This window comes from Ursus maritimus, unplaced genomic scaffold (genome assembly GCF_017311325.1).
Source record: "Ursus maritimus isolate PB19 unplaced genomic scaffold, ASM1731132v1 scaffold_1, whole genome shotgun sequence".
Classification (NCBI taxonomy): domain Eukaryota; kingdom Metazoa; phylum Chordata; class Mammalia; order Carnivora; family Ursidae; genus Ursus; species Ursus maritimus.
Genome location: NW_024423343.1, coordinates 4676656 through 4692521, shown reverse-complemented (window position 1 = coordinate 4692521; position 15866 = coordinate 4676656). Strand labels below are relative to the sequence as shown.

Sequence of the window (15866 nt, the reverse complement as noted above, 5' to 3'; positions counted from 1 at the left end):
CCTACAGGTGCCCTGTAGGAGCCTTTCCTCTATAGAGCCAAAGCCCACATGCCCTTCTGGCTGTCTCTCCAGAGGCTGCCTGCCAGGCTCCAGGCACATGCACTAGCCCTGGAGCACTCTTATCTCCTATTTCCTTCTGGATGGTTCTAAGCTGGCTTCCTTCCTCGTGGATCTGCTCTCAAGCAGAGTCTGGGAATGTATCCCTGGTAGCCAGGGGATGACTAGGAAACTCTCCCACACAGGGGAGCAATCCGTGGTATCCATTAACAAAATCCATGGGAAGAACAGTAGACCTTCAGAATGATTTCTGACATTCACTTGTGAGGGACTGCATCTTATTTTATTTTTGCTTACTTATTTAACTGCAGTATAATTGACATTCAATATCCTATTGGTTTCAGAAGTGTATCGTAGTGATTCAATATTTTTATACGTTACAAACTGATCCCCGTAAGTCTAGTTATTAGACTGGCACAATACAAAGTTATTACAATATTATTGACTATATTCCCTATGCTGTATATTACATCCTCATGACCTACTTATTTTATAAGACGTTTGTACCTCTTGATCCCCTTCCCCTCTTTCACCTGTCCCCCAGGCCTCCCCCAGCTGGTGACCACTAGCTTGTTTCCTGCGCCTGTTTTTTAGATTCCACTACATTCCTTGAAAATATCTGAAAACCTAGGTCCTATTTATTTCCAATGTCAAAGCACTGAAGGGCCATTTCAGCTTAAAAAATGAGCACTTAAAATGACTCAAGAGTATCAAATTTGGCCAGTGGAGCTCAAGGCAATGGAAACACCCCTCGATGAGGCAAAACTCCATCCTTCCCTTCAACGAGCATTTGTGAAGTGCCTCAGTGGGCCGGGCCCAGGATGGGGCAGAAACTGGGAACAGTCTCTGTCCTTGAGGAGTGTCAGTACTCCCTCAAAAGTTGGATCAGGATGCCATTTCTTGAACAATTTCTTAACCCCCCAAATTTTGGGGTGCCTGGGTGGCACAGTCAGTTAAGCATCCAACTCTTGATTTCTGCTCAGGTCATGATCTCGGGGTCATGGGATCGAGCCCCGGGTTAGGCTCCTCTCTTGGCATGGAGTCTGCTCGGGAGTCTCTCTCTCCCCCTCTGCCCCTCCCTGTGCTTTTGCACTCCCTCTCTTTCTCTCAAATAAATAAATAAAATCTTAAAAAAAAAGAACCCTATAAATTTTAAAACTTAAAAAAGTTGCACGATCTCAGAGGCCCTCTGGCATCCATCCTTCGGTGTACATCTTTGCAGGCTAGGAGGCCACTCTATACGGGACTGCAGAGTGGCCCCAGCACTTCCAGGGTGGAGGAGGTATGGTGGGCAGAGAGGGGTGCCTTTCCCGGCTGGGGCCACGGACTTTTGTTGTGACCTACCCTCTGCTCGGGAGTGGGGAGGGGGTCCCTCAATGGGCAGTACAAGGGTAGAGCACACCTCACCTGTCAGCTGTCAGATCTTTGTCCTTCTTCCCTCTTTTCCCTTTTCTGCCTTTCTTCCCTTTCTTTTTCTGGAAAAAACAGAAATAGCCAACAATTTAATAAAAACAAGTGAGCAAATTAGCTCTAGAACTTTGGTAGGGCAGCTCTTTTTGGTAGTGGTGGCAGGGAACGGGATGGGAACGTCTATTGTGGCACAATAGACGTGTGGTTGCCACATTTTCCTGGACGGAGGGCTTGGCCTGGGAAATCGCAGGTTGCTTATGTGGGCATGTCCCTGGGTGGGTAGACAGTGAGGTCGCCCCTGCGAAGCCTGCACAGGGCCTGACTGCCAACAGGCACCGAGCATTCTGGCTCTCTTCTTGGGGGCTCTCATCTACAAAGGCCGAGAGCGCTGCGTGCCCAGGCCATCGAGTTGTGCTGGTCTATGACACCGAATCTCATGCCCTGTTAGCATCTGGCCCCGGATCTGGATCCTAGAGGGCTCTGCATTCTGATCACTGTGACAGCTGGAGGGAAGTGCTGGGAATACGATCTTTCAAAACAGTGCTGATCGTGTCACTCCTCTGTTCAAAGCATCCACTGGTACCTCCCCATTGCCCACAGGATGAAGTTAAAGTTCACCCGCATGGCGGATGGAGTTCTCCCAGCCTGGCCCTCTTCCTTTCCTGGCTCGTCTTCTTTCTCAGACTTCCTCGGGCCCCCCATGCTCCCCACCACACAGACTGACTATCCGGTACTTTCTTACTGTCTCAGCATCTTTCATTCCTCCACGTCCACGTCCTTATTCATTCATTATTTTTATTGCTGTATAATTTATGCTCAGTGAGTACACCCATGTCCAGGCTGATTGACTTTCGCATTTAATTTCTACATATAACCATATAAACACTGGCCGGTTCAACATCTACAACATGACCTATCGCTCATGCTGCTTTCCAGTCTGCGGGTAGCCACTCCCCTGACCTAACCGTGACTTCACACTGCTGTTGCTGTACACGGAACTGTGCAATGGAAACTCCCTGTATCCGGTTCTTTCAGCTGATATGATGATTGCAAGATTCACTTACGTGGTTGCTCATAGCGATACTTCATGATTTTCAGGTTTTTACACATTAAATTTTTATTTTGAGAAAATGGTAGATTCACATACAATCATAAGAAATAATAGAGAGATCCTGAGTAACTTTTACCAGGTTTCTCTCAATGGTAACATCTTACAGAACTATCTTACAAGGTCACAACCAAGACACTGGTATTGACGCTGGCACAGTCAAGATACAGAACATTTCTGTCTCCGCCAGGATCCCTCAGGTACTGCTCTACAGCGGCAGAACCTCAGAGAGAGTTCTCTTAGGCACGCCGTTATAGATGGAGTACTGCTCTATAGCCCTTTCCTGACCCACTCACTTCCCTCCCACGGGCACCCCACCTTTAACCCCTGGAAACCACAAATCTGTCTTCCGTTTTTGTAATTTTGTCCTTTTGAGAAAGTTGTATCCACAAAATCACAGAGTATGCATCTTTTTGCTTTTCACTCGTTATCATTCTCAGGAAATTTGGCCAGGTCATTGTATGTATTAGTGGCTGTTCTTTTTTATTGTTGTTTTCAGCTTTGAGTTATTATGAATGAAGGTGCCATGAATTCAGTTTTGAGTTATTATGAATCAAGGTGCCATGAATTCAGTTTTGAGTTATTATGAATTAAGGGCTGTGTGTGTGTGTGTGTAAACGCGTGCGTGTGAGTCTTTCTTTCTCTGGGATAAATGCCCGTGAGTACAATTGCTGGGGTGGATAGTAGTTGCATAGTTGGTTTGCAAAGAAAGTGCCAAGCTGCTTTTCAGAGTGCCAATACCATTCCACATTCCCACCAGTAACGTACGAGTGATCTAGTTTCTTCCCACCCTCTCCGGCCATTGGTGTTGCCACCCTAATGAGTGTGGGGTGATTTCTCACTGTGACTTTAATTTGCATCTCCCTCATGGCTAGTGGCATCTCTTCCTGGGCTCATTTGCCCTCTGTACAGCCACACCAGCGAAATGCCTCCTTGGGTCTTTTGCCCATTTTCTAATGGATTGTTTTTTAACTGCTGAGTTTTGAGAGTTCTTTGTATGCTTTATGTTACTAGCTCTTCCTCAGATATGTGGTTTGCAAATATTTTCTCCTAGTCTGTAGTTTGTCTTCTCATGTTCTCAGTAGAATCCTCCCTGGAGGAGAAGTTTCTAATTTTGATCAAGTCCAAATTTCCTTTTATGAATTCTGCTTTTGATGTGTACTCTAAGAACTCTGCCTAGCCTTAGATCCCAAAGATGGTCTCCTGTATTTTAATAACAATTTTATAGTTGCACATTTTCCTTTTAAGTGCGTGATCCAGTTTGAATTCATTCTTGTACAATGTATGAGACTTAAGTAAAGGTTCATTTTTCTGTCTGTGGATATCTAATTGTTCCAGCACCATGTACTGTAAAGGTTATTCTTCCTTGAATTTTTGTACCTTTGTCAAAAATCAGTCAGGAATATTCGTGTTGGCCTATTTCACGGTTGTGCGCTCTCTTCTTTGGATCTATGCCTCTACCCCTCTACCGATAGTTAAGTTTAATTCTATCATCTCCATATTTGTTTTCTAATTGTGTAATCTGTTCTTTTTCCTTTTCCTTTCCTGTATTCTTTCTAATCAATCAAGTATTTTTTATTTTCTCACTTTATGTTCACTATTACTTTTTGTTACCCATTTTAGTATCATTTAAAGAATTACAAAATATATTACTAACTTATTACCTTAAGCTAGCACTTTATGGTGTCCAGAACAACACAATAACCTTACAAGTCCACTTACCCTTACCTACCTTATCGGTTGCTATTGTCATATATTTTATTTCTACATGTTATAAATACCTAAGACTTTGTCATTACTGTTGCCTTAAAAAACAGAATATTCTAAAGTTGTCTTTTATATTTTCAATAGCTGATCATTCTGTCTTACACTTCTTTGTTTTTACTTGGGATCAACTGCCTTTAGCCCGAAACATATCCTTTTAGTATTTTCATATTGTGGATCTGCTGCTGCTAAGTTCTCTCAGATTTTGTTTGTCTGGGAACCTCTCTATTTCATTCCATTTTGAAGGATATTTTCACTGGGTCTGGAGTTCAAGGTTGGCAGTTAATTCTTTCCAATCTCTAAAGACGCCGTGCATTGCCTTTTGGCGCCATAGTTTCTCTTGAGAAAGTCAGCAGTAATTCTTATTCTTATTTTTGTTTCCTTGAAGGAAAAAAAATTTTTTTAAAGCCTAGTAAGATTTTGCCTTTTATCTTTGACTTTTAACATTCTGACTATGATGTGTTGAGATGTGATTTTCTTTGTGTTCATCCTACTCAGACCTCACTAAGGCTTCTGAATTTGTGGCTTCATGTCTTTCATCTGATTGGGAAAATTCATGGACATTACTTTTTCATATATTGCTTCTTTCCCATTCTCCTTCTTTTTTGGGGGGATTCCAACTACACACATAGTGCAACTATTGACCATGTCTCAAATGTCTCTTGTTCTCCATTCTGTTCTTTATATTCTTCTTCTTTTTATGCTTCGGTTTAGATTTCCTACTGGCTGGTCTTTAAGCTCTAACTGTCTTCTGCTATGTCCATGCTATTGTTAAACCAGTTCAAGGAGTTCTTAATTTCTGCTACTGCCATTTTCAGTTGTAGAATGTTCATTTGTTTCTTTCAAAAGTAGATTCTCAATTTATTTTTAAATATGGCATTCCTCGCTCTCCTACTTATATATGCTAGCACTCTGGGGAATGCAAAAAATAGAGTCAGCCAAGGATTTTATCCTCATGGAGCTTCTTAGCTTCTCCAGACACTCCTATATCCTTAAAATTTCTGTGATTACAACAGGAGAGGAACTTAGGAAACAAAGGGCTTCTGAGAGGTAGGACCTCACCCAGTGATGTCATCACGGGGAAACAGCACATCCAGAGTGATCCGGTCCTACAGATGTGGGAACTTGCTTTTGCCAGTACAGAAGCTTTGTCTGTCTTGTTCTCTTCTGTACTCTGAAGGCCTTGAAATACACCTGGCATATAGTGCTCAATAAATACTTATTGAATGAAAAAAATTAATAAAGATGGTCTGTCCCTGCAGCCTAATTTTGGATCTACAAATAACAGGAGAAGGTGGGACAGACTGTTATGTAAGTTGATGAATTTAGAATGAGACCTACAATTGCTAAGAGAATCAGACCCTGTAGACTTCTATCTTACAGAAAAATCAACATGAAACTATAATAACTCATCAGGAGGTTGCTTGGTGAATATGGAATCAGCAAGGGAGGTGGCTGGATGCTGTGATTGCTGCTGACATCTTGGGGCACATATTTAGCTTATAGGGATCAATCTGTATGGGAGCTAGTTTTGACTAATTTATTTGATAATATGTATTGAGGACTTGCCTTGTGCCAGAAAAGGTTACAATGGTGAACAAGCCAAAAAGACAATCATATAGTTCCTGCACTTACAGTCCTTCAGTAGATTCGGGAAGGAAGATACCAACAAAATGATCTCACTAGTAAATATAACATTAAAGCTCTGATAAAGCACCAGGAAGACCTAGTACACAGTACCAAGTGTATGCAGAGAAAGCAGACCTACTATGGATGGCTCAGAATGCTTCCTTAAGGAAGAAAGGCTTGGACTGAGACCTAAGAGATGAGTAGGAGTTAACAAGGCTAGGGACTGGGGGCATGGGAGTAAAGATAATTCTTGAGAGAGAACAGCATGTGCAAAGGCCCTGTGGTGGGAGGGCATACAGTGGGTTTGGGAGACAAAGAGGAAGGTCGGGGTGCTGAAGTGCAGCTGGGAAGGGAGAGTGGGTGAAGAGCTTGGGGAAGAGGGCACTGGCCAGGTCAGACATGGCCTTGTAAGCCTGGCTGAAGACTGTCATCTTTATTCTTAAAATGTCATCGAACAGGTTCAGCATGGAGTGGTAAGATCAGATTTATATTTTGAAAGGAAGATTCAGGCTGCTGTATAGTCTCTGATCAAGTCACTTTCTTTGAATGATGACGGATTAATACTGCCTAACTCTATTCCTCTGAGTCCTTTTTCTTCTTCTTTTCTATGTACGAAGTTGACTATTCCCCTGCTGCTAATGGTCTTCCTGAGGATGGAATTTGGTATAGTTAATTAAGTTTCAGCTAACGAAACTAAAACCACATCCAATTTATGTCTCCAAAGTTTACACCTAAGCCATTGGATTGGAATTTGGGGCACTCAAAACTCCGTAGTTACACAATTACCATCAATCTATTGGGATACCCTGAGCACACCCACTGCATGTTAAACCAGATTAATTCCAAGAGGGAAATTCACAGCAGCCCCTCCCTGTGCCATATCACGAGTCATGACATGGAAAGGGCACACACCAGATTTCAAGGAATGAGAGGGGGCAGGCATGTGAGAGGGTGAGGAAGCCCAGTCTGATGTTGGGCCTGCACAATGAAACTTGCTGGATAAAAGGAGAAAGCCTATTTTCAGCCAGAGCGGTACAGCCACTTCCTGCCTTCATTTCCCACTTTGCTTGGCTTGAATTCCATGTTTGATCATCAAAAACATCGCTTTTTCATGCAGATGTGCAGGACATCAATAGAGTCAATGTCATCATCAATTAGTCGTTCCCCCCCCCCTCCCGGGTGAGAGAATAACGTACAGACAACCCTCGTTAGGCTTCAGGTGTGTACCCTCAAGGAGGGCTATGAAGGCTATTCAGGTGTCGAACAGAAAAGTCAGAGTTAAACTATGAAACTGTAGGCTGTAAAATCAAGACAAAATGGATCGGGACAGTGTCATCCTAAAGGGACTGGCTGAACTAGACGCTTTTGCAGCTGGATGCATGAAAAGTGCTAAGAGAGTACGTGGATTGCAAGAAGGGTTGATCAGCCATGGAACCCTGAGAAAGCCATCAAAGGAGCAAAGGTTGCTTATCCACCTGCTGACACTGTTGGGGTGGTGGTGGGGGGGAGTCTGGCCTCTCCCTGGAGGATTCTGGCCTCAGTGGCTGGGCTGGCTCTGGAATGAAAGTGGAAGTAGGGGCCTAGGTTAGAAAAAAGCCCATTCTTTCCTCCTGTGTGTCTCCTTTGCTCCCATGTGACTACCACATACACAACACTTCTGACACCAGATGTGTGTGTGGGTTTCCCACACCAAGCAGCCCTGGGTGTCCTGCAATTTGACTCCATTCTGATACTGTCTACTTAGAAATAGCATCAGATCCCACAGGTTGAGGGCTCTGTCCCACATGACTGCTCCCCCACCCCCCCGTGTCAGACGCCAATCACAAGTCTGTGTTGTCACCTGTGCTTCCAACCTACTGGTTATAAATCTGAGGTTCCATGACCCCTTCCTTGCGTTCAATTACTTTGTTATAGTGGTTCACAGAACTGAGGGAAACACTTCACGTTTTCCAGTTTATTAAAGGATGTGTTAAGGGTACAGACCAACAGACAGACCAAGTGGTACTTAGGGCGAGTTCTGGGAGGGTACCGAGCACAGAAGCTTCCGTCCCTGTGGAGCAGGGGTGGTCACCCTCCTGGTTCATGTGTGTGTTCACCCTCCTGACATTCTTGGGATTTCACGGAGGCTTCTTCACACAGGCACAATCAATTATTAACTCCTTTTCAAGCCCTTCTCCCCTCCTAGAGGATGGGGGGGGGGTAGGGCTGAAAATTCTAAGCTTGTAATCATGGCTTGGTCTTCCTGGTGACGGGCCCCTAGGCAAGGGCCATCCAGGATCCCACCCAGAGTTGTCTCATTAGAACAAACGTGCTCCAAGTACTCTCATGACTTAAGGATTCACAAGGGTTTTAGGAGCTCTGTGCCAGGAACTGGAGGCAAAGACCTATATATATTTTCTATTATCTCCCAGGGCCCAGTAAATGAACTTTGAATATGAGGATTTAACTGGCTACTCCCAAACACCGTGAGATGGATTGGCAATTTAAAATTCAACTCATCTGATCCCCTGCTCACAAAGAACTTGCTCATTGCCACTGGCCGCCGTTCCAGATCTTCCTACAGGGAGACAGGGGCAGGCATTCCAGGCGCCTCACTGGCTCCCCTGATGGTCCTCATCCTATCTTGGCTTGGCTAGCGGGAATTCCGCGCATCTGTGGGGGGCGGGCAGGTTACTCTCAGACTGTTGAATGGACCCCATTTATGAGCCCACGTCCCTGAGAGCTACATGGTGGAACAAGGCAAATCCCCCCAAGGAAGGCGTCTCCCTGCGCAGCAGCTTGGGCCTGGCTGGGGTGCAGGGAGCACCCCGGACTCCGCACCGGGCGCCTGGATGGTGTTCCTGCTCGTGACTCAAATTTGCATCCGCATCATCCCTCCCATGCTCGTTTGCTACTCACCTTTTTACCTCCTTTCTTCTTTGCTTCTTTGACCGGATACTCCTTTTCTCTGTCCACAGCCAGTTTCAGATTTTTCAGCTCTTGTCGCATGAGCTCATCCACCTGGGCAAGTACAAAACACACCACTTTTGAGTGACTTTTTGTGCCTTGTGTTTTCTTTGTGAAGTTCAAAAATGGCTTCAACTCAGGGTCGGCCATGGGTGGGAAATTGTGAGGAAGCCCAATGGCAGCCGCCGATGACTTGTCTTGGTGCAGTGTAAGTGCCGTGTTACCTGCACTCTGATCTCCGACTCCAGTTCCTTCCGTTTCTCCTGTTTGATCAGTTCCGGGTCATAGTCCTGGGGGAAATTCCACGACTCGTCTTTATTCTTCCACAGGTCTGTGGTCCGGGAGGATCAAGAAAAGGAAAATGAACTTTTTTTTCAACATGAAGATGAACAAAAACAGTTACTGCAATATAAAACGCAGGTCTAATTTTCTGTTCTATTGTGTGGAATACAAGTTTGAATAAAATAATCAAGAGATTAGTGATGGCAGAGTGATGAGACTCATGTGTTTTTTTCTCCCAACTTCCCAAAGGGGAAAAATGTGCTTGTATAATATCTAAAAAAATGAAGACGAAAACTGCTAATGTGAAAACATAAAATAAAAAGTGTGATGCAAGTGGTAGTATTCTAATGACTATAACCATGTAAAAAACAATACATTAATTGTGGGATTATATAATTAGACAAATATGGGATGACTATTTTTGTAATATGTTTTATATTACTTTCATTGTTCAGATGATTCACTGAAAGATTCACTGAAAGACTTTATTGCTAGCTGAACCCACCAGTGATTGACCCCAGCCCCTTGTTAAAAGACAAGCTCGAACATACAAGCACCCATGGCTTTCCCCTGGTATATATATATATTTTAAATTCCTTTTTGGATGTGTTTGAAATCATACATGTTTAACATTTCCCTTTTGCCTGGCCCTGGCAGTGAAGAGGATGGTTAGAGAAATGTGCCCTTAGGGGAAATAAGGATAATTTTGTATCACTGGAAAAAATTGAACTAAAACTCATTTCTCAGAGGGGGAATTCCAAATGTGTGCCGAGGTACAGATCAGTGGGAAGTGGGGTGGTGTCCTATGGAAAATGAGACTCGACAGTCTGGGAAATGAGCTCTTTTCCCAGAATCTGTGTTCAGAATGTGATGGAAACTTTCCAGAACTCCACCTGCAAACACCACCCAGCTCGGCTACTTCATTGGGAGCTCATCCTTAGGTCAATGATGCCCTTTAACTTGGGGGAGGCAACGGAGGGCTATGGGGACCAGGCAGAGGCGCCCCCACAACTGTCCACTGATGGCTACCACTTGGGAAGAAGGGGGACTGTGCGGGGCTGGATGGCAGTGACCATGTGAATGAATGGACAGAGGTTTCTCAACCATGGCCTTCCTTACAGGCATAGCAGGGGGATCCTGAGACTGGCCAGGAGTGTGTCCCCCTGACGCAGCTAACTGAGAAGGGAGGGACAGTCACAGTCACAGACAGAAACATACTTCTGGGGGCTGTGAAGAGCAAGGGGTGTCAACCATGAAGACTGAGTGTGGAGAAGGTGCCTGGAGAGACACTGGGGCAAACAAATGAGAAGGGAGGGTCAAATCTGCAAATCAGTCCCAGGGGTCTGAGGTCAGCAAAAGAGACCAGAGACGAAAGAAGGGACGAGATGCGGTGTGACCCAGGAAAAGCCGCAGATCCTGGAGAGATGGACAGCATAGCAAGGAGATTCTGATGCATGACTCAAAGCTGGCCAATGGGCAAAAAAAAAATTGCCGAAGGGCCTTGGCCATCTGATGCCTGCCCTGGGGACACGGCCCATGGTTGGGGTCAGGTGGAACCGCCGTCCTACTGCTCATCGGCTGTTGGATCTTATGGTTTTCATCCTTCTGATTGACAATTCCTACTTCCTTTTTTTTTTTTTTAAAGATTTTATTTATTTATTTGACACAGAGAGAGAGACAGCCAGAAAGAGAGGGAACACAAGCAGGGGGAGAGGGAGAGGAAGAAGCAGGCTCCCAGCGGAGGAGCCCGATGTGGGGCTCAATGTGGGGCTCGATGTGGGGCTCGATGTGGGGCTCGATCCCAGAACACCGGGATCACGCCCTGAGCCAAAGGCAGACGCTTAACGACTGAGCCACCCAGGAGCCCCTGGGGAAAACTTTAAAATGTATGGATACTACGATGCTGTTTTCTTACGTGTTTGAAATTGTAAGCTCTCCCCCTTGAAAATACTATGAAGGGTTTAAACCTGTTAAAACGTACTACTGACCACTAATTCTTGTTTAACAGATGCCCCCCTTACACGATCGTTAATCTCCCACAGCAAAGCTCACCTGCTTTTATGAAGATATTTTAAAGTAAAACAGCTTTGTTGTGGCGAGGAAGCTACTTTGCTTTCTCACTAGACAGACTCGCTAAATCTGGAAGCGGTGAATTTCCTAAAGAAAGGGACGCAGAATATTGAACAGGAAGGAACACCAGGCGATTATTCATGTAAAAGCCGTGGCACCTCGTAACAAATTCTCATTCCGGAGTTGTAACTGTCTCACGAATAAAGCGGTGCTCAGTGGCCTTTGCTGAGTTCACCTCTACCGCCCTTTGAATGGTCCTGGTTTTGCGCGGAAATTTTGCTTTTCTCATGACACTTCTGCACAGGGCACCTCTCAATCCCTTCAAGAATTTCATGGACATTTACAAATGCAGGAAGCTTTTCAGGGCCCTCAAAGCACAACAACTGCCCCACGAGCTTTCATCCCCAGAGAGTGAAAAGCTGGCCGGGGCAGTTTCTCACGTAGGGGGGTGATTAAAATGCTAATGTCTTATTTGAAAAGGAAAACCTTTGATTTTTGAGAAAAGAATTCTAAGATGAAGACATTTAATTTCTTTAAATGACCAGAGACCTGGCAGATAACACAGGAAACGCCACAACCCAGTGAGGAAAATGGCCCTTCACGCTTCCTGCTCCCAAGTGACCACTGCTCGGGTTTTTTAAAAAAATTTTTTTTTAGCCTTAATGGAAACAGATATTCTACAAACAGCGTAATGGAAACATATTACACAAACGGTGTGGAAAGTCTCAAGAGACTTCCCGAGCAGGTCAGCAGGTCGCAAGCCTTGGCTTCCCGCGGGAACATCCGATTTCCCCCCAAGTTAATTTTTGCTTTTATCAAAATAATACACTCACATTGTATTAGACCAAGTCGGAGAATATGGAAAGGATTATAACAAAAAACTCTAATTCTGCCTTTCAGAGAAATTGCCCAATGGCATTCATTTCTGTATTCATTCATTCTTTTAAAATTGAGTGGAATAGTTTCAGATTTATCTGCAAATCTGATTTATTCATAAGTTTAGGGGCGCCTGGGTGGCTCAGTCGTTGGGTGTCTGCCTTCGGCTCAGGGTGTGATCCCAGAGTCCTGGGGTAGAGCCCCACATCAGGCTCCTCTGCTGGAAGCCTGCTTCTTCCTCTCCCACTGCCCCTGCTTGTGTTCCCTCTCTCGCTGGCTGTCTCTCTCTGTCAAATAAATAAATAAATAAAATCTTTTTAAAAAAGAATAAGTTTAATTCATGAATTGGTGGAGCCTGGTTATGGGGAGGTGCTGCTCTCAGAGTGGGCAGACAGTGGGGAGCCCTGCCGTCTGGGACCTGACGTCCCCTGTGGGGAGGCAGGGACACCCACATCTCCAGTCAGATGGAGGTAGGTAAAGGAGGGTGGGCACAGGTGTGAGGCTGGAGACCCTACAAGGGTCTCGGGGAAGGCCTGCAGGGACCAGCATTCCAGGCAAGGGGAACGGACAGCACCAGGTCCCTGAGGTGGGAGTGACTGGCTTGCTGGCGTAAGAGCACAGAGCCCACGAGAGGCAGGTGTGAGGTGGGTGTGAGGCGGGTGTGAGGCGGGTGTGAGGTGAGTGTGAGGTGGTCTAGCTTCCCGAGAGCTCTTCGAGCTGTGTTGCTGTTGTTATATGCTTCTTGTGTGGTCGCACTGCTACTCTGTGATGTATGAGTTTGCGACAGGAGCCCCTGACTTCCTGTTATGGCGGAGGAGGGCTTTGCTGTCTCTCACCTTCCTGTCTTTCCCCTTATTCTCTCCTGACAGTTATTTCTGAGGAGAAGGGAGCCAGGCCTTCCACAGGCTGAGGGAAGCTGTTGCCTGAGGGAGGACTTCAGCAGAACACGAACTGGCCCATGACCTGATGTGTTCGAAGGTGCAAACAATGATCTTGGAGGCTGGTGACAGATGTGTAGAATATGAAGCTATGAGGGTGTCTGTAAAGACCAAAAGAAATGTGGCACAAGGTAGCATGTGAACGAGGGGCAGCTCCTGTTGTAGACACACCTGAGTTCAGTGGCATCCGTGGCATGCCGGTGACCCTGCCGTGTGATGCGTGCGGTTCCTAGCCGGGCCTTGGATGTTGTTGCTACCAGTCTAATTTGCACAAGGCACTCAACTTATGCCCCTGTCCCCATCCCATCCACTTCCACCACACTCCATGTGCTGTAGGTTGATGGTACGTGCCATCTTTGTATCTCCACGGTAGCCTTGCACATCGGACACCGTGGTTGTTGAATGAATACATAAGGGAGTGAATGTGTCTGATAGTGATTGCTCTGCACTGGCTTGCAGTGATTTGAGGGCACCTGCACCCCAATGTTTAGAGCAGCAATGTCCACAATAGCCAAACTATGGAAAGAGCCCAGATGTCCCTCGACAGATGAATGGAGAAAGATGTGGTGTATATACAATGGAATATTACTCAGCCATCAAAAAGAATGAGATCTTGCCATTTGTAACAGTGTGGTTGGAACTGGAGGGTATTATGCTGAGCAAAATAAGTCAGTCAGAGAAAGACAAATACCATATGATCTCACTCATATGTGGAATTTAAGAAACAAAACAGATGAACATAGGGGAAGGGAGGGAAAAATAAAATAAGATGAAACCAGAGAGGGAGACAAACCATAAGAGACTCTTCACCATAGGAAACAAACTGAGGGCTGCTGGAGGGGAGGAGGGTGGGGGTGGGGTCACCGGGTGACGGGCATTAAGGGGGGGCGTGTGATGGCATGAGCACTGGGTGTTGTATGCAGCTGATGAATCACTGAAATCTATCCCTGAAATTAATAATACACTGTATGCTAAGTAGCCTGAATTTAAAGAAAATGTTAAACAACAAAGACTCGACTTCTCGAACTTGAGCAGCAGCAGGTGTTCTAACAGCACCTGCCCACAGAGGGGTCGTGGTGTTACTGCTCCCGGTTGTCGGGAAGACGAGTGAGATGAGCATAGCAAATCAAAGGCTTGCGTGCCTTGGGCGTCTAAAAACATGAGGTTACTGCTTTGACCTCCTTCCTCCCCAGTTAAAGCAGCTGCCAAATCCTGCTGATGTCCCCTGTCCCCCGGGCCTCACCCTCGTTCGGCATCGCGTGCAGGGTGGCACCCTCGCCACTAGTGGAAAGTGAGAGAATTTCGGGTGGTGCACGGACATTTTTATTTTATACAACTAGTGTCTTAAACCTGAAATGACGTTGATATTGCTGCTGGGCGTGAGGCTCAATGTATCGGGGTAAAAACCATGAGTCAAGGAAAATTTTGTTAAGTATAAATAGTACCAGGGCTGTCCAGATAAGACCAGAGTTAGGGAAGAAGCCCACACAAGACCGACGTTTGGAAATACTCCACACCCTTACTGCATTTTTTAGCAATTACCAAAGAGCACCGATGACCGGGGTCATCGTGGCCGGTCTTTCTGTGTTGGGATTCATCCTGAGGATGGAGTGGAGCCAAAGGAGCTGGATAATTGCTCCAGTAAATTGTAATAGAAACGTCTGAGAGACCAATTCCTACACGTGCAGCTCCCCTCGGATTCTAGCTACTATGCTAATTATGCCAAACAATGGACAAAAGAATTATGTGTCGGTCTGCGGGCACCTGTCTTGGTCTGACAGGATTAAAACATGTTATTGTACATCTGGTATTGATTTTCTTAATTTAAACAACCCAGGACAATCCCTTTCATTCCCAGCGAGAGAATGTTCAGCTGAAGTCCCACGGGTTCGAAAACAGAACGGAGGTTTAGATTGTGTTCTCGTACTATTGATATCCGGCTCTTTGACCGATCCTCTGCCTTTAGGCGACGCAAAGGAATTGTAAAATCGAGACGGACAGAAAGCCCGGGCTATGAGCTGCATGTTTTCAGCCTCTCCCGACTGAGCGCCGAATTCGTCCCCACACAGCCGGGTGCCAGGGCCAGGGGTCATGCTGGCCGGACCGGGAAACTCCCCAGTTGCCCCGCGTATTCTCCTAAACCAACCTTTGTACACGTTATTTCCTTCCTCCATCGTGGGAAGGAAAACACTCGGTGACATTTTCCAGCCCTCATCTTCTTCCTGTTAAAGAAGAAGGACATGTCTGTTAATTACAGGGCTACTTTGTCCGGACTAGACAGTACAAGGCGCACGCATCCTGATGACTGGATTATGGGAAGGCCCACAGGCTTTTTGCTGGTTTATGAGTGAAGGTCCAGCCCCTTGCCCACCCACCTGGGCAGTTTCCTTGCTGGCCAGTCTGAGCAGGGAGTGTTGTGTCCACCAATCAGGGCATGGATGGTTCTAGAAACTTAGCTCTGCCTGCAGGCTCGCTGAGGTGCCCCTGTTTCAGTCACCTCTCCCAGAGTACCCCAGGCCTGAGTGCCGTCTGATGTTCTGGTTCCTTCTTTGCTCTGGAAGCTGATCCCAGCCCGAGTCCTCCTGCCACCCTCCAACAGCTTGTGGGGACATCAAGCTGGCTGCAAAGTAAGAAAAGGCTGGAGGTGCCATCTTCTTTCTCATCAGAATTCCATTTTCCCATCTTCTTTTGTGTAAAATTCCTCTTTGGTCTGAGGCCAATGTGTCCTCTTCCATGAAGCCATTCTTTCTGTATTGGGATCTTTCTGTGAAAAAGACTCTCTCCGT

General features: G+C 45.9%; 1 protein-coding gene across 1 annotated transcript in view; it reads right to left on the bottom strand.

The window, feature by feature from the left end:
* Positions 1-15866, bottom strand: part of IQCA1 (IQ motif containing with AAA domain 1) — a 165754-nt gene that overhangs the window by 49118 nt on the left and 100770 nt on the right. Inside the window, exons 9-12 of the mRNA XM_008690299.1 lie at positions 15227-15302; positions 9139-9245; positions 8867-8968; positions 1465-1532 (exon numbers count right to left, since the gene is read on the bottom strand). Coding sequence (XP_008688521.1) covers positions 1465-1532; positions 8867-8968; positions 9139-9245; positions 15227-15302 — 353 coding nt within the window. The remainder of the gene's footprint in view (positions 1-1464; positions 1533-8866; positions 8969-9138; positions 9246-15226; positions 15303-15866) is intronic.